Below are 19981 nucleotides of genomic sequence, written 5' to 3' on the forward strand. Positions count from 1 at the left end.
GGAAGGAGGCCATGTACCAGTGATCCTGACCAAGAACTATCATGTACCAGTTGAAACCAGGCCCAGTCATCTCTGAAAATGATTTGAACAGCAGTGAGAAAATACACTGCACGCCAAAACTTTGCCATTTTGAACCAAAATGTATTTTTTATGCACCCAATCTCCAGCCATTTCTGACGGACTGCACTCTGTTGGTAACCCAGGGCAGTGACATCTCTTAGGGACTGCAGCCAATGTCATGAACACTGGAGTGGGGATTCTCCTGAGGATGTGAGTGTTGATGTCTGTGTTCTGCCTGCATATGTATCTGTTTGTATATGTCTGTGTGTGTGTGTATGTGTGTGTGCATCTGTTTCTGTATGTGCACTTGTCTGTGGAATCTGCTCTCAGCTTTGCCACTGGCTGGACTTGGGAAAAAGAAAAGCAGAAGCCTCAGATCAAGTGGCCTGGGAGAGGAGGAATTTTGGGGGTCCTACAGTCCACCTGATTCAGTATGAGAGAAGATGTAAGCCATGGCTCAGCCCTTGGTGTAGTGCATGCCTACACTGCTCTTGTGGACCTGTCTGATCCCACTCCTGATGGCCCATGTGGGCTGTCCAGGGATCCAGACAGAAAAGAGGATGTGCTTCTTATAAGAAATTGAACAAGAACCACTGCAAAGCCCTAGCAATACTAGTTTTGAGAGGTGAGAAGAGGAGAGCCCCTGTGGGGAACGACCTTGGTAAACAACAAGCTCAACATATGCCAGCTGTGTCCCCTGTCAGTAGAGAAGAGCAGCAGCATCTGGGCTGCATTAACAGGAACATAGCTATAGATTGAGTGAAGGGATTATCCTCCTCTGTTCAGCAATTGTTATACCACATCTAAATACTGCTTTCAATTTTGCCCCTCTGTCCCCCAGTAAAGACAAGAAAGACAAACTGGAATGATTTCAGTGGAGGGCCACTGGATGGGTCAGAGGACTGGACCACTTGCTCTCTGAGGACAGGCTGAGGAAGCTCACCTTAATCAGACTGGAGAAGAAAAGGCTGTGGGAAACGTTATAGCAGCCTTCCAATGATGAGGAGGTATCAAGAAGATGAAGTCAGACTCCTTAGACTAGTGTGTGGTAGGAGGACAAGGGACAATGGGCATAAACTGAAACAAGAGAGGTTCCAGCTGAGCCTTGATGACTGTCAAGCATTGGAACAGGTTGTCCAGAGAGACTGTGTACTGTTCACCCTTGGAGAGTTTCAGCACTCAATAAGATAAACCCTTGAGCAACATAGCAGAAAAAAATCAGAAAATTTCCCTTCAAGTTTTCTTTATCAATAAGCTTTGTTTTTCAAAAAAGATTTTTTTTGAAGAATGGGAAAGATAAAATTTGATATTTTATTCTTTCCAGACTGTTTTTGACTGAAAAGAAAAGAATTCTAAATAAGAACTAAGTAACAAAAAGTCAGTTTTCTCTCTTTTTTCTTATTTTTCTTTCTATTTTATTCCTGTAAAATTTATGATGAAATCAGAAATTATGAAAATGAGCCTCAAAAACCCATCAGTGGCAAACGAGCAGCAACAGATTTTCTTTGCTTTGACAACTTTCCTAAAGTGCTACTCAGAAGTGGAGGGAAGATACAGCCTAGGTGAAAGTAAGATATGCTGTGAAAATGTCCCAGACTGAAATCATTAATGTATTTTTGTGTACTTTACAAACATATTTATCTTCAAAATAGAATAGGACTTTAAAATTATTTGAGCTACTACAATGAACTTGTTCCAAAAAGGACAGATGAGTTAACTGAAAGAGCTATAATATTTCTGGTGAATTCTGAATGCAGTTTCCCCAGAGGGCTGCTTCTCTTACTAGCAGGCTCTTGCCTGCAGACAAATCATCAGTCCACTGTAACTGCAGTGCCCCATAGAGTGTCTTTATCAGTGGGATTACTTACCAGAGATGATCAGCCGAGATTGAAATCTGTGCTTGGTACAGTTCAGCCTTAGTCTGTGTCTGTCCACCTTCATGAAAGTAAAGACTGATCAGGAAAAAGTTGGACCTAAAGGAGGTTCTATCCAGTATAATATTATAGTCCATCTAGGGTATTGGTAATAAGACTCAAACTACAGAATAAAGGATGATTAAATTAACTGGGTAATTGTTTTTCAGATGCCATCATTAACTGTGCCTCAACATGAAACAAGTAAGTTATCAGTGTATCCAGTCTTAGACAAGTGCTTGAATACAGACTGAAACTTCAGCACTACCTAATGTGTTCACAGTTTGGAAAACAGCATTGTAAAATTTGTTTTTTTTTTTTTTTTTTGCAATGATTGTCACATATTATATGTCCTGGTTCATATGTAAATAAGTAGATAACATCACCACATACATCAGCCTCATTACAGGTGAGGGAAATGGAGATTATTCTTATGAACTATATTGCTCTGAATCAATTTGTAGTAATAGATTCTTCGTAACAGTTTTCATTCTAAAGGTAGAAAATATATCTTTAGGCATGGTATCTAGAAATAAATTGTAAGATTGCTGGTGAATCTGTACATAAGTTTGTACTCCTCCATGACAGAGTATTCTGAGAATGTTCTCATGTGTAAGAGGATGTTTGAGATCATGCATATGGATATTTCCTTTTGTTTTCAAGTTCATGAGTGCATTAAAGAGTAGATTTTTCAATGCAATAATTGGTGTTGATAGTGTATTAGAGTTTTTGTTTCTTTCAATGAAGGGTACCGCTTTGCAGTGTGTGTTTGAGTTTGTGTTACACATGCACAGATTTATTTGGGTATGTCTTTTAAATATCAATTAATTAAGTGATTTTTTTTAAATTTACATACTTTATCACATATCCTGTATGTGAGTGTGAAGAGAAGCTGTGTACTAGATTAGCTGAAATTCATTCTATATTTCTCTATATGTTATTCACTTATTAAAACTTAGTTTCATGAGGGAGATAAAGCACAAGGATGGAAGGCAGGCAGGCAGGGAGAAAAGAAGGCCAAAGTGGTAGTGACTCTGATAATACTGTTCCCAAAGGTATTCTTGAGAATCATAATCTTTATAGATAGTGCTTTTATTGCTTAGTTAACATATTCAAATGATGATTATTTCATTAGCAGACAAGTCCTAAACCTTTCCAAGAGATGACAAATGTCACAGTAGTGGAATTCAGACTGCTCAGTTTCAGTAGCAACCCATACTACCAGATCCTGCTATTCACATTGTTCTTGGTTATTTATATCCTTACCATCGTGGGAAACACCATTATTATTTCAGTGGTGACAGTGGAGCCACAACTTCATTCACCCATGTACAAATTTCTCAAGAACCTCTCTTTCCTAGAGATCTGTTACACCACCACAATTGTACCCAAGATGCTGGCCAATTTAGTGGCAGAGAGGAAGATCATCTTTTTCTCAGGGTGCATGGCACAGCTTTACTACTTCATTTTCTTGGGAGCCACTGAGTGTTACCTCTTGGCAGTGATGGCATATGACCGATACCTTGCAGTCTGTGACCCCCTGCAGTATATTACATCTATGACTGCTGAGTTTTATACCAGTCTGGCTGTGGGCTCCTGGCTCACTGGTGTTTTCACTGGCTTTCTGCCATGTCTGATGATCTCCAGATTGCATTATTGCAGTTACAACCCTATTGATCACTTCTTCTGCAATATCCCTCCACTATTGAAGCTCTCCTGCTCAGACACCACTGTCACAGAAGTTGTCATCTTTATCCTATCTCTCCTGGTCCTTTCCAGTTGCTATCTGTTGACTCTTGTCTCATACCTATTCATAATTCTTAGCATCTTGAAGATCCCCTCTGCTTCTGGAAGAAGAAAGACCTTCTCCACCTGCAGTTCACACCTCATGGTAGTGGTCATATACTATGGTACAATGATTTCCGTGTATGTCCGTCCCACCTCCAGTATCCCCTCACAGCTCAACAAGGGTGTATCTGTGCTCTACACAGTGATCACACCCCTTCTGAACCCGGTCATATACAGCTTGAGGAACAAGAGATTCAAGGATGCCTTGGGAAAAATAATCACTAGATATCGTCATCTTCATGCTTTGTAAACTAGGGAGACTGCAGGATTGATTCTTGATATTCAAGGTCTTTGGTGAATTCTAACTACAGTACAGAACTCTGACTGCAGGCTTATTACAGTAAGCATGAGTTACAGTAACAGTTCTTGCTGTTTTATGTACACTAATTTAAGTCAGTTATTTCTATAAACTGAAATGACTGTTGACATATGGCACACAATTCACTTTCTCCTTTTACTTCTCCTCTTTTTCTTCCCTCCTTGTCTCTTTGCCCAGAATTTCATTTACTTTTTATTGCTATTATAATTACTAGTTGAATTGCAATTTCTTTTTTTCTCTTTTTTTGTAGATCAAAGTAGAGCAGTATGTGTATAACAAATACAAATAAATATTCAATGGTGAATATTTGTTAATTATGTTAGTATTTTAAATTCACATATTATTTACATGTTTCCTTGCTTATAAATGCTGGCTCATTTTTCTCTTGGATTGCCTGGTCAGCTATGATGAATCCATTGATTCAGAATAAATAATGTGATACTTTCTTTTTTATTTTTTTTAAGGCAAGTGAAACAAATTTCTTCACATAAAGTATAGAAAATATATCTTTTTATGAGGAAAATGTATCTGAGAAACAAATTTTAATGATTACTTCACAGTAATTTAACATTATGAGAAGTCAGTGTGATATAGCTGAAGTCACTAAGGGTGTGATTCCTTTTTCTTCATTTCAGGAAACMTTTCAGGTGCATACTGCTATATTAGTTGACACAGAGTATCAGGGACAGCTGCAGGAGACTAAATTAAGATGTAGGAACCATGGGAGACCTGTATCCTTCTGGAGCAGTTACTTTATTCTAGTTCATACTGAATGTCCCATGGACCCAAAAATGACATTAGACCCCTATGTTCAGACATCTGAAACTCTCCCTGTAACTCTACTGACTGAAATGGAAGCTGAAATACCTATCCTATACATAGACAACTAGATAAGAACTCTTACATTTAGGAGTTATAAAAATCATAAATGCTGTTAGCACTTTGTCATAGGCGTTGCAAATACTCCAAACAGCCCAAAAGAAACACAGCTACTACGGTGCTGGTAAGGACAGAGACTAGAACAAGCACTCCATTGAGTGTTTTGTCCTTGTTTTGCAGCATTGTCTGAACCCAGACCTTCTCAGTGACCAAGGTACTAGAGCCCAAAGTACTTAGAAGCAGAGATCAGAACTGCATCAGAGCCTGAATAGCAACACTATCACAATAAGTGATCTTTTTGATAAGCCTGACTATTCCACAGCTTAACTAGACCAAGCTTAATTACTCTAATTCATCCTGAAGTATTGTATTTTGTTTGTCTTTTATAAAGTAATCTTTCCTTTTTAATGAATAAATTTGATCCACACTTTGAGGAAAAGACATAGTTTGAAAATTAAAAATATGCAAATCCCTTTATAAATAAAATATTTCTTGTAACTTTTAAGCTATTCATTTTTTGCCTAAAGTGATTCTCAAAAATTCACCTACATTTGGCAAATATTTCCCGTGCTATTGCAACTATATTTTCATTTTTGAAAGGAAATGATTTTGTGTATAGGATGCATTTTTGCATTCCTAATATTTTAGCTGGGGAATATCCAGTACACTTCTGCCTTATTTCTCACTTAGATAATAATACATTCAGCTGTCTATTCGCCTGTCTACCTATCAGTCATTTTCTCCAACACTGATATTTGTCCTGCTTAGTATTGGTCTGTTGAATTCTTGGACAAATACTAACAAAGGCCATTGTTGTTATATCCTGTCTCTAATCATCATTCTGCCATCTTATTATATCCATATGTACCAGTCTGTGTACCTTCTGATAACATGCCCATCTCTAGCAATGTGGCCAAGGTCTGTTGTTTTGGTACATTTTACAATCATGTGGAAGTGTTTGAAAAAATATTTTCAAAACATTAAAAAATCTTTGAGTTATTTTATATATATATATATAATGAGTTTTGGTAACTACTAAGATTAATCATCCTGCCTGTATATGGAGTTTACAGGAAAAGCACAAGAGGATATTGAAGCTGCTACAAGATTTGCAATGTAGTTTTATTTCTRCTGTGGGAAGAGATGTAGAGAAGGAAGAATTTACAGGAGACACCTCAGTCCTTGGCAATTAATGAGAGAAATAGCCAGAAACAGTTCACAAGATGTTTGACCCGAAAGATAATGTTGCTGTTTTTTGTTTGACAGTGTCAGTACAGATGGAAAAAAATTATTTATCAGTGTATTTGAAATGTATTAATTTAACTTCACTGGTTTTAAAAATGAGAAAGGAAAGAAACCCTGCTACATCATATGCTCATTAAAATTGGTGAGTCTAGCAAAACTCCCCCTAAAAGACAATTTTTCCTACTAGCCACTTGATGATTGTATGGCAAGTTAGAGATAACAGTAGGTTTATTACAGTTTCCTCACTCARATAAGACCTTGAGTGAAAGTTAAACAGTGTGAAGGGAATACACAAGAGTAAACTTTCCTGGGGTTTTAATGAGGCCTTCTGAAGGCTGTTGAGAGGGAGCCGTTACAGGAAATATAATTGGCCCTCATGGGGGGCTGATTAGACCAGAAAATCAGAGGTATGAGGAATAGGACAGGAAAACAAAGGAAGTAACAAACTTTCTTTTCAAGYAGTTCCTTTGATATGTCCATCAAATAAAGGGATCAGGTATGAATCCCTAGTCTATCTGAAGGAAATTCTTTCAGCCCTCACCTGCCTGAGGTTTCCCTCTGGTTGGTGTGATGTGTGGGGCATGCAGAGGGGCTACAGCAACATAGCACCTCTGCATATCCAGGCTCCTGGGAGGGAGCAGAGGCAGCACAGCAAAGCTGTCTGAACAGACATCTCTTCCTGCTCTCCAGTTTGCTGTGACAGAAATCAGCCAAGGAGCTGTGAACAGGACAGACCGCCCTGTCTTGATGCAGCCTGATGATACCTCCACAACACACCCTGTGACTCTTCCTCCATCTCTGACACACACAAGTACACAAGTTCATATCAGTCTGGCCCACACATCACCCTGGGGCTACCCTCCTCTTCCAGTCCCCCAAGGCTCACAGGCTGTTGCTCAGACCTGAAATATAGCCCTCACTATCTCAATTTCCCTGATACTCCTCAAGCCTAGTCTGCAGGTCCCAGCAATCTAACTCCGTTTAAATGGTAGCCAGCATCTCCACACAGAGCCACTCCTGATCCAGACATATTCCCTGCCCCACCAGACCCCACTGTTTGAGTGGTGCCTCTATGTCATAAATCACAGCCAGCAATACTTAACACTTACCCCTGTTACCTCTGAGCTTCCACTTCCCCCTCCCCCCAACACCGTTCTCCTACATTTCTAGAAATGTGTAGGTGATCTTCAGACATGAAAAACATCTTCTCCCAGGTGATGTGGTATTTCTCAATGACAGCGCTAATGTAAAAACTACCCCAGCCCTACTGTCTAGAACCATTCAATGGGTGTTCCARCTCCCACTCTTTTGTGTCATACATTCTCCCTTAYTCCTAAGCCCTAGGAAATTCTCTGCAGAAATCCTGCCTCCTAGACCCTATCACCTCGCCAGTACTCCTCCAGCTCTCCTAATACCTCTCAGTCCTGAACTATCATCACTTTCCTGAAAGCATTCCCTACAGGATGTTCAATTCCTCTCTGGAAGTGAYTCGGTCTAGGAAACCAACACTGCCAATTTCACAGAATGTTTGAGGTTGGAAGGAWCCTTTTAGTCCAACACTTACTCAAGAAGGGTCACATAGGACACATGTTGCACAAGACACAACCTCACAGCTTCTGAATATCTCCAAAGCTGGAGATTCTACGACCTCTCCAGGCAACCTGTTCCAGTGCTCTATCACCCTCACAGTAAAGACAATTTTTTCTTATATTTAGGTGAAACTTCCTGTGTTTCAGTTTGTGCCCATTGCCTCTCGTCCTGTCTCTGGGCACCACTCTATAAAGTCTGGCCCCATCTTCTTTGTACCCTCCCTTCATAAACCTACACACATTGACCTCTGAATCTTCCTTTCTCTAGGACAAATGATCCCAATTCTCAGTCTTTCCTCATGTGAGAGACGTCTCAGTCCCTTAAGCATCTTAGTTGCTGCAGCCTGATGATACCTCCACAACACACCCTGCGACTCTTCCTCCATCTCTGACACACACAAGCACACCAGTTCATATCAGTCTGGCCCACACATCACTCTGGGGCTACCCTCCTCCTCTAATCTCCCAAGGCTCACAGGCTGTTGACTCAGACCTGAAATACAGCCCTCACTATCTCAGTTTCCCTGATACTTCTCAAGCCTATCCAGAGATGGATAGGCGTCAGAGATGGAGTCTGTTGACTCCAGCCCCCCCAGGCTCAAAGACTCTCTAAGTATGCCATGTCTCTCTCTCATATTGGGGAGCCCAGAACTGGACACAGTACTCGAGATGTGGCCTCACCAGGGCTGAGGAGAGTGGCAGAATCATCTCCCTYAACCTCCTGGCAGTCCTCTTCCTAAGGCAACCCAGAATATCATTGGACTTCTTGGCTACAAGGGCACACTGCTGGCTCACTGWCAACTTATTGTCCATCAGAACTGCCTGGTCCTTCTCTGCAAAGCTGCTTCCTAGCAGGTCAGCCCCCAGCCTGTATTGATGTATAGGGCCATTCCTCCCTAGGTACAGGACCCTGCACTTGCTCTTGTTGAACATTATGAGGTTCCTCTCCACCCAATTCTCCAGCCTGTCCAGGTCTCAGAATGGCAGCACAGCCTCAGCCACTCTTCCCAGTTTGGTATTGTAAGCAAACTTGCTGAGGAGGCACTCTGTCCCTTCATCCATGTCACTGAACAATGAGTCGACCCAATATTTACCCCTGGTACACTATTAGCTAAAGACTTCCAACTAGGCTCTGCTCTGCTGATCACAACCTTCTGAGCTCTGCCATTCAGCCAGTTCTCAATCSACCTTACTATCTGCTCATTTAGCCTGCACTTCCTCAGCTTGCCTGTAAGGATGTCAGGGGAGATAATGTCAAAAGCCTTGCTGAAGTCAAGGTACACAACACCCACTGTTCTTCCCTCATCTACTCAGCCAGTCATCTCACCATAAAAAGCTATCTGATTGGCTAAGCATGATTTCCTCTCAGTGAATCCATGCTGATTACTCCTGATCATCTTCTTGTTCTTCCTGTACCTGGAAATGGTATCCAGGATGAGAYGTTCAATCACCTTTGCAGGGATCAAGCTGAGACTGACTGTCCTGTAGTTTCCTGGATCCTCCCTTTTGACCTTTTTGAAGGCTGAGGTGACATGTGGTTCYTTCCTGTCTTGTGGAAAGGGCATTTGTGTATTTGCTCCTGCAGATTTTGCTGTATAGTTCATCTGGAAATGTTTCAGAGATAGACATTAAGAATGAAAGTGGTTAGTTCAAGAAAGAAAGTCTCAGAAAGTGTACAAATACTCATACTGACTACTCCAGGCTTCTCAGACTACCACTAGAAATCCAAACTCCCAAAATACAGYCACTTTAGAAGGATGAAGTAAGGTCAGATATATACCACTCTTGTGGCAGAAGTTATAGGCGGCTAAATTACATGATAAGGATGCTGTTACAAACACATAAAGTTAATAGAGTGAAAGTTCAAATTCAACTCATCTAATTTCAAATAGCTAACTTCTGAGAGGCCAAAGAAGTGAAGAAGGGGATGGTGAATAGAACACTGATGTTGACGTAACTCTACTTTGGCTGATTTTTTTAATGTAACCAATGTGCAGAAAAATACATTGTTCCAAATTAATTTCAAATAAAATCTCAAAAGTAGGATGGCCAGCCTCCAAGAGCACTGGAACAGGTTGCCCAGAGAGACAGTGGAATCTCCTTCTCTAGAGAAGTTCAAAACCCTCCTGGATGTGATGCTGTCTAACATGCTCTAGGTGATCCTGCTTGATCAGAGGGGTTGGACTAGATAGTCTCCACAGGTCCCTTCCAACCTCAGCCATTCTGTGATTCTGAGGATGATTGAGCACTGGAAGAGGTTTCCCAGAGAGGTGGTGGAATTTCTATCTTTGTAGATATTAAAAAAGCTATCTGAACAGGGTCCTGGGCAACCTGCTGTAGATGACTCTGCTTGAGCAGGTGGAGTTTGGACCAGATTCGTCTTTCAAGGCCCCTTCCAAACTCAGGTATTCTGTGATTCTGTGATTCTTGGAGCTCATAGCTAGTCCAAAGACATAGCCATAAGAACAACAACCTGTTAATGAGACCTCTTAAATCTGTCTGGATACAWTGGGCTGGAGATCTTGTCCTCCTCATGATCCTCCTATCATTGTTCACCCAGCTCAGCACAAATTATGTTTTTTTCTTTCTCGAGGTTCTGTTCCTTGTGAGTATTTCCACCATTTGAGTCACTGTACCCACAAGTCTGGTGAACTACCTYGTAGAGTACAAGAACCACCTCTGCTTAATGTTTTTTCCCATCTGCTGGTAAATTCTACCTTCCTGTGGCAATAGGCCAACCACTGAGATACATGATCATAAAGAAAAGTTTTTTCTTTCTCTATAATTCAGTGATAATGTTGTACCTGTGATGCATACAGTTTAGTTCTCACTGCCATGCTGGGAACCCAACGAGATTAACTAGCTGTTCTGTTATATCTCCCCTCTTATTATGCTTTCTTTCACTAACAAATCTCTGTATGAAATACAGCCAGTGACAACTACAGCATTGGTCATATTCACTCCRTTTTATCTCATCTTGATGTCCTACATCTGTATCATCTCTACTGTCCTCAAGAAACTCTCTGCRGAGGGAAGATCTAAGACTTTCTCCACAAGTTCTTTTTATCTCGTTGTCGTGGTGCGGTAATACAAAAGTGGCAGTCTGATTTACTTAAGACACAAATCCAGTTATACTCAAGRCACATAAACTGCTGGCTTTAAGATACAAAACTGTAACTCCCTTTTTAAATTGCATTATTTAACAGCTTGAGAAACAGCATGATGAAAGGGACTGTAAGCACAACAGGAGGGTAGTCATGGACATCTCCATAGCATATGGAGATAATTTATTGTTTTGCAAGCAAGTAAAACTGCAACAGAGGAACAATAATGATAACCAGAGAGATGCTGGTTCTTTCTAAGAGAGATGATGGTTCTTTCTTGATCTTGGAAGGACAAAATGCCCACTGAAACCTTAAAGTATATTTAAAGGTTACTTAAGGCTCCAATCAAAGGACATTTGACAAAAGAGTAAGCAAGTAGGTGATTGGAAACTGTAGGAAGAGATGAATTTATAGCTCAGCAACATTTAAAAACTCCACCAGGATGTATGTATTGAAAATGAGTATAGGTATTACTAAAACCTCTCTTCAGAACTACCATCTATAAAGACACAAAGTACATGGAAATATAAATAGACTAAAAGCTATTGGTTTTAGACTTGATCATGAACAGTTGTCATTTGAAGGGGTTCATGTGTATAATCTAACTATGGTTAGTCACCGTAAGTTTTCTTTGTAAATTCTGGAGGTCTGTTTAACATAGCAAACACCAAAAACCTGATGCATCTTATTTACAAGCAGATGCCCATATTTGGTTAGAAAAATTGGATCCCTCAGTTGCTCACCTTTCTGCACTGAGAATAAAGTGAACCTAGGCTGACTTGCTCATATAATGATATCTGCATTTACTCAATTATTTATATTTACACAGTCTTTCGGATCTGCTGCAAGCAGGAATTGCTGTTTCTTGGCCAAGGACAGCAAAGTCTTTTGAGTTCATACTCAAGCCATGGCTTGAGCCCTATCTCAGCACATCTATACTGCTTATCATTTGGAGCAATTGATTCCTCAATACCATCCTAAAGTCTTTTGTGCCTGTGCACAGGCCCCATTAGTAATCCATGCATACCACAAAAAATATCTGACTGCTTTGCATTTGTTATAATATTATAGTGTTTCTCATTCTGGGCCTCAGAGTAGGACATTGCCCATATTTTCATTTTAAGTGACATTTCTCAAGTCTCAGCACAATATTGCTCTGCCATTTTCTTAGGGGTGACTATGACCTTTCTCTCAGTCTTGAATATTCTCCTGTCCAGATCCGTTACTGAGGGTTTGTACTCTGTGAAGAGACAGATGCAATCACATTAGCTGAAAATGTGTCCTCCATCTTCTTTCTGTAGCTGAGCAGCACTCATCTCACACAAACTTGGGACAGTGTTATTACCTGGGACCTGTATATGTTGGAGGGAGGCATCCTATTTCTTTATTTTCTTTTTTTTTTTTTAACTTCTCTTTCTCTTGGAAATATTATTTTACTTCTTAGCGTTTTCCTGAAAGTGTGACAGGTAATCTAATGACATATTTTCTTACCAGAACCACAAAAAGTAAGGCTTTAAAGGAAACATTAAAAGGTCATCTACTGTAGCATCCCCAGTGCAACACAGAAATAATTGTTTACTCAACTTTCTAAGAGAAAGTGCATATTAGTAGGTTTTTTCAAAGTATTTAAAATTGATGACAATTTTTCAATGTAATTATAAAAAGTACTCCACTACTTCATTATCTTTACTGTCAGGATGTTTTTCTTAACATGTAACATCGGACCCCGCTCAAAGAATAGATCTGTTATTTTATAATTCTTTCCACATGGGTGATGAAGTACATGATTTATTTCCTCTGTTTAACAGGATTATGTCCATAATAACTGCTATTAAGCCCTGTGGTTTTGCCTCAGACTTTTCTAAACTACACATTTCCAACTGATTCAATCTTTCCTTTCAAATCATGCAATAAATACCTACTTACTCTGATAATATTTGTCACAGATGTGTGAATTTTTTGTCTTATACAGAGCTTAAGATTCTATCAGAACTGTTTCTTAATTTCTTCTTCTTTTCCATGTATTTCTGTACTTGATTGTTCCTAAGCTACACTTTTACAATTTTTGAATTACATATTCATTTAGTATGAGCTATTATTACTGTTTTTTCCTCCAGGTTATGACAGCTATTTTGAATCCTAAGCTGTGTCACAGAAGTCTTTTTTCTTCTAAGCTGGGATGTTGTTGGTAGATGAAGATGTCTACACTCTTTATTCCATTAKGGCCATTTTCAAAAATCTTGAACGCTAATACCTGCAGAAAAACCCCTATGTATGTCCATACTGTATAGACTTCCATTCTTGTCATGCATGTTTATGGAAAGATGCCTGACTTTAGTTAAGTAAACCACTGGTTACTGGTAAGAAAGACAATAATACAGATGGCATTCTGCTCTCTCTTACCTCTCTAATAGTTTTATCCCATCTGACTAAATTCATCATCACGAAGRAAAACTATAAACAAATTTTGTAGCATCTAATATATTTTAGACTTTCATCTGCATGTAAGTTACGTAGATAACATTCTTCATAATTTGAAGTCAAGGAAAAAAAGTTATTTGCAGACTAGTTGCTGTGTACTCGGTTAAAAGAACATTTCCAAATTAGATTCCTTTACTGTKAGAAATCACAGCAGGTCAGCTAGTTCTCAAAAGCAAATCCTATTTCAAAAGTAGCCTTTGTGTTCAGTAAGAAACAAGGAACAGAATTATTACATTAATTATCCTACATCCACCAGTCGCTGTGAAGTTATATTTCTCATTGTTAGTGGTAGAAYGAAAAGAGACTCTCAAGTAAATTCATTTGTAACACTCTTTGTTTATCACTAGTGTTTCTCTCTCATAGGATGAAAGGTCTAGATGTCCTGTAGAAACCAAAGGTATTTTTAATTTACTTTATAATTGTTTTCTGAGGGAAATTAGTCATAATCTTCACAACAGGAGTAAAAAGAAAAACTTCTATCTAGCTTACTAATAGGAGGGGGAAACTGCAATTACAAAACAAAAACAACTTACCATAAAAACAAAAAGTAATAACTCCAAAGAAACTACTTGGGATACTGCCTGACTTCACACAAACGTTATTGTTCTATTTTAAAGGCAGGCATAGAATAACATTGGATTACAAGGTATGTTAACCATTCCACATGCGAGCTGGGATCAATTTCACCTTAATTTTAAGTCTAAAGCTTCAGCAGTTTTTCAGGCTACCCATTTGCTGGAGAATGCAGACAAATTATCATTTGCAGAAGGCACTTTTTTCAGTTAGCTAAGAATGAGATGGATAAAATTAGAATAGAACTGTTCCCTGTCAACACAGGGCAACACAAATCCCCAGATATCAGGGGGCATCTTGATGGCCAGGAATGCCAGCAGAAATTAMGATTTGTGGGGAGGCCCTCATGGCAGTTAATGGAAGAACACTCCCCCAATACCACATCTCCCCCTCTTGCCTCTGGATCTTGGTTTATCCTACATAAGAAACCTGGATGCACCTCTCACCACAGAGAGATGGAAAAGTCATAGGCCCATTCAGTCATGGACCCGCCCTCCCCATCCTACTAGGCCTGAACAGACTCCACGAAGACCTAGTGGTATAGCCCAAATATGGAACAGGCTGCGGAGGGCAGCAAGGGTTCTGGGAAAACCAGAGCAGACAGGAAGGACAGGACAGTATAGGAGASGGGAAGGAAGAGAAGAGGAGAGGATGAAAGGAGAGGGGAGGGAGTATGTAAGAAACTAAATAATAACCTGTTATTCTGTCTCCTGGAAAATGCTCATTATTTCCTGGCGCAAAACATTCACTCATTCATACACAAGAGACACACATCCCAGCGGTAGTCAAAGAATRTTTAGGCTCCAAAATTAAAAATAATAATAYAGAGTTAGGAATATGAAAAGAGATGAGCAGCAGGGGAGGAACTATCTAATTGACTTTTCTCCAGTTGATCATCAGCAACAAAAAGCAGCACTGTTTTTTTCCCTCTCGGGTAAACCCTACTGCATGTTTTTTACATATGATATTTGACTTAAAGATGAAGAAACTGAAAGGGAATATGAAGAAGAATGGAGATGCAGGTTAGCGAAGGGAGAGAGAACCTTAAGAATTTTTAGTGCTGTATCTTTGGGAAAATTGTCTGATAATTTTCTGTCTAATAATTCTATTAATACAAGAGATAGTCAAGAAGAAAGATCTGTCTGGTTTTAACTTGAATACCATGAATCCCTTGTTATCTGTCTGCATATCTATCTATCTATCTATCTATCTGTCTATCAATTTTAACTTGTTCCTGATTTTTATGTTAGAGGTAGGTTAGTCCACTGTTATTTTGCTCTTCTCTATGGGTTTGTGAATATATGTKTATGCACATTAGTTTRTTAYTACTTCATTATGTATTTTCTACTCACTCACTCATTCAGTATATTTTAGTACATATTTCTGGGGACAGCATACAAGAATTTCAGATAGATAATGACACCTTAAGAAAAGAAGGAACATTTTTCGTTGGTGAGTACGTAATTTCCAAGCCAAATAATTCACTGGATGCATGTTTTGCACACATCACGAGTTACTAAGGATTTTGGGGCAGCATAGAATCATGCCTGTGAATGTRTACAGAAAAAAGCTAGTGTAAGCCAACTTTGGCCCTGTACCTTAACCAAACTTTTTCCATTTAGGTCTGTAGAGGTTTTGAATGAAGATGCACAGCCTTGCTTGTGGTCTAGAGCATCTCAGCAGCACACAAATGCTACTGCTACCAGTGAAATATAAGTTAATAAAAAACATGGATTATTTTAATTTTTGTGAGGYTTTTGTTTGTTGAAGATGCTCTGGATATCTTCTTTCAATTTAATAGACTGATTTTGCTTATATTTTGTACAAAATACCAAAATAAAGCCCTTAAAATTGAAGTTAAAAAAAACTTTCAGGAACTTTTGCTAAAATTTAAAGATATATGTGGAATCAATTTAATCTAACGCTAGTTTTCTATTCATCAGCTGTTAATGTTCACCATCAAAACTATTTGTATAGCTTACAAGTCACCTATTGTGAATGGAAAACCAAACAACTGCAAGTGAGTTTGTTCTCTTGGGACTTACAAGTGATCCACACTTGGAAGAAAGTTTCCTGTTCCTTGGGTTTTTAGTTATTTACTTCRTTACTCTGTTTGGAAATATGGTGAACATGGTTGTGATAAGTACTGATTCCCACCTTCACTCCCCTATGCACTTCTTTCTCTTTCACTTAGCCATCATTGACATCTGTTACGCTGCCACCATTGTCTCTAAGATGCTGGTGAATTTCTAGTAAAGCAGAAAACCATTTATTTCAGTGGCTGTATTACCCAGATGTCCTTCATCCTTCTCTCAGCTGGTAGTGAAATTTTCATKCTCTCAGCAATGGCATACGACTGATATGTTGCTGTCTGTAAGCTGCTGCACTACCAAGAGGCTATGAGTAAAGTCTTCTGTAGCCAGCTGGTAGAGGGCATGTGGGCAATGGGTATCTTACACTCCATTATAAATACAGTGCCTGTGTTAAACATGCAGTTCTGCAAGTACACAGAAATCAAGCATTTCAGCTGTGAGCTTCCCCCTCTCTTAACTGCTGCTTGCAGTGGGACCTTCCTCAATAAACTGGTTCTTCYATCTTCTGCTGTGATCTTTGGGTCAAGCTCCTTCCTGCTCACACTCATCTCCTACATCTATATCATCTCTTCTGTCTTGAAGATACAGTCTGCAAAGGGGAGGCACAACGCTTTCTCCACTTGCAGTTCCCATCTCATTGTAGTGGCTTTGTTGTACACAACTGCTCAGTTCAGTACACAAAACCCTGCTCAGCCTCATCCCTCATTCTAGATCAAGTATTTTCCTTCCAGTGCAGCATTTTAACCCCCAAGTTAAATCCAGTTATCTACAGCCTGAGAAATAAAGATGTGAAAACAGCTTTGGGCAGAATGTTAGGGAAAATTCAGTTTCACAATTAGCATAACCACTTCTAAGATATATATTTCAAATAAATGCAATTTAAAACATGAAGTTATAAAAAAGAAACCTGTCCTATAGACACTGGTTCTGCAATTCAGCAAGTAAATTTTGTGCAATTCTGAAGCTTGTTTTATCACTTCATGCTCTTACTCCCCTGTTGTCCTTACTTCATTACTACTGTTTTGCTATTGGGAACTTTCTGGAGTAAAGCCAGTTGAAACCTGTGCTTAGATTAGCAGGAGCTGCTAATTAGGTTTGTTCTAGGTTTCACACACTGAATCCTCCTGCAGATCTCCATATCCCAGAGACTTTTTTATTTTCATGTGGCTTTATCCTATACATTTTTCTGTACAATGCTGTCACTTAACATTACAAGATGAAATCAGAAATGTGGAGGGTTGCTAGTGATGCAGAAAAAAAAAGTATTTTATGTTTATTATGCAGAATGCTGGTGAGTTCTGCAGGGAAGTAGGTACAAAGTATAATGGTCCCTCAAATAATGGTGCAGTGTTCATGTRTCCAGTTTGTTTTAAGTGGCCAGCCATGAACAATGTGAATGTGAGCCAYGGTGTAACAAATTCTCTAGGGAACAAGAATCATATTTGGAGTCAATTACAGAAACAAAATGTTGCATGAAACAAAGTGATGTTTTGTCTCAGTGTGGCATTTCTTCCTCTTAAGCAGCATTTTGGAGAACCTTTGTATTCCAGCCACCCAGTTGAAAAGAGGAAGACAGAACTCTGGACTTTGCATAGCATCACATATATAGAGTAAGCGGTTTGCCCTGTTTACTGTGATCTTAGATGTTTCTTCTAGGATGCAATAAACCTAATTAAAGATGGTTTTAATTTAATGAAAATTAATTTAAGAATAATTTAAGAGACCTGGAACAGGTTGCTTGAAGAGGTTTTGAAATCTTCTTTGGAAATATTGAAAACTAGAAGACAAGGCTCTGACCAACCTGAACTATGGAATTAATCCTGCTTCAAATCAGAGGCTGTATAGGGGTTTGACTACATGGCCTCTAAAGGTCCTTTCCCAACCTACATGATTCTATGGTTCTACGATCCTGTGGGAAAACACTTTTGGAGTGTTTCTCATGTTCTTGATCAGTATCTACTATTCTTTATTAGTTATGAATAATGCTTGCCTGTGGACATATTTTGACTGTTTTGGAAATAAAACACCTTGTCTTAGTTTAGTGTATGACTCTCATGAACATTTTGACTGGAGTGTTTGTTGTTTGATGAGAAGTATATTTTTACTGTGTCAAGGTAATAATAGTTGCATCCCTAGCTTTATTGTGTCTTGTTCATGTACTGAAGACATTTAAAACAAATCAGAACTTTTCTTGTTTCTCTCTTTTCCTTTTCCTCCATCTCAGAAATATCTTCAAAAAGAAGTGAAAAACCATGCGACTCATTGAATACAATTTATTTGACCAAAATGTGTAAGCTCCCTTTACTGTTAGTTAGGAACAAATCATAGTAGATAAGGGCATAATCTGCCTTATTCTAAAAGGGAGGATAAGATCCATTTCAGTGAAAATTGATTGCAATAGGAATAAGTAAAATTAAAGTCTGAAATTTCTTTCTACTCTTCCATGATGACAGAAAACCAGAGGTGAACAAGTTCATCTTTCACATCTTGACTAGTCTTCATTGACAGCTACATGTCTTCTTCACAGTCTTCATGCCACTATACCTTTCCAGTCTGCTGGGCAATGCAGTCGTCATGGTTGTCAGGATATACAAACCCCAGCCTCACATGCCTGGGTACTTTCTCCTCTGTAGCTTTTCCTACCAGGATATATTCTGCTCTACAGTTACTGTTTCTGAGACGCTTTGTAGCTTCCTCTCAAAGTTTCAGAAATCCTTTTATACTGTCTGCCCTGTTCAACTCGACCTCTTTCACTTCCTAGGAAGTACTGTAACCAGTATATGTCCATTTGTACTTTTTTGCTCTGTATCTTGGTAAGCAGCCCATATGGCTTTCCTTAGCTGGCAGCTAGCCACTTTGGCCATTGGCTTCCTGTATGTCCTGAAGCTCACAGTAATGACCTTTTGGCTGCAGCCACATGCATGACTTTTACAATATCAAAGCCTCATTAAGACTACCTTGAAACAGGAACGAGATCAGTCTGAACCTCCTCAATAGCATCACTGCTTCCTTCCAGCTTCACACTTACTCCTACACATACATACAGTGTCATAACATTTGCTCTGACCCTYCCTCTCCCATTCATACCCTCAAGAATAATGAGATAAAATCTGCCATGAAGAAACTCACTGCAAGAAAAATGTGCTTTCAAAGGACTTGAATTAAAAAGTAATCTCCTTTCCCATTGCACAGAGAAACTAATGCCAACTAATGCCATTCCCAAGGGAATGGGAACCTTGCCCAAKAGTTCCTGGAGCAGTGGGATATGTGACTACAATGTAGGTGTCTGAATAGGAGTTAGTCATATTTCTTCTCATGTTATTTCAGTCTCAAATCTCTGAAGTATATTCAGGATTGCGTCAGAGCATGCCAGCCACTGTACCCAAGATACGGTATCAAGTGACTCCTGAGGGAGCAAGGCATCGGGGGTAGCCCAGCACTCCCAGCTGCAGTTGATCCTTCGGAGWTAAGCTTCCCCACCAAACCCCCTGCCCTCTGCAAACTGCTCTTCCATTTGAGGGGTTGGGGAGGAAGGGAGTAAAACCTGAGGACAATGCCTGTGAACCATCCATTCTGCCTGGAGGAGAATGCTAGCAGAAAGAGTGACCTATCTTACGACCTCTTGGGTTTCCATGGAATCAAAGTAATCTAGAGAAGGTGGTCAAAAGTGTGGAAATGTGTGCCAAGACTTCACTGGATTTTCATGGCAGGCAGTTGTACCCTTTCCTTCTGAGTTTCTCACGCACATTCCCAAATGGCTGCCTCTGTGTTGCCTGTGTCGACAGAGGTAGCGCAAGCCTATGAGATCTGTAGAAGGATCCCTGGATCTATTCCCCTTGTGTTAGGTTCTTGCCCCTGAGAGACTCTGTTAGGTCAC

At 39.5% G+C, this 19981-nt stretch overlaps 1 protein-coding gene across 1 annotated transcript; it reads left to right on the forward strand.

The window, feature by feature from the left end:
- The first annotated feature begins 3135 nt into the window (after window positions 1-3135).
- Window positions 3136-4071, forward strand: LOC146586361 (olfactory receptor 11L1-like). The gene has a single exon (XM_085321436.1). The coding sequence runs from the start codon at window positions 3136-3138 to the stop codon at window positions 4069-4071; it is 936 nt and encodes a 311-aa protein (XP_085177562.1).
- Window positions 4072-19981: the final 15910 nt, after the last annotated feature.

Source organism: Rhea americana, unplaced genomic scaffold, assembly GCF_003343005.1.
Source record: "Rhea americana isolate MKP2758 unplaced genomic scaffold, rheAme1 scaffold_698, whole genome shotgun sequence".
In the NCBI taxonomy this organism is placed as follows: domain Eukaryota; kingdom Metazoa; phylum Chordata; class Aves; order Rheiformes; family Rheidae; genus Rhea; species Rhea americana.

Coding starts and splice junctions, on each gene's coding strand:
- LOC146586361 (XM_085321436.1), top strand. CDS start 3,136: ATGACAAATGTCACAGTAGTGGAATTCAGACTGCTCAGTTTCAGTAGC.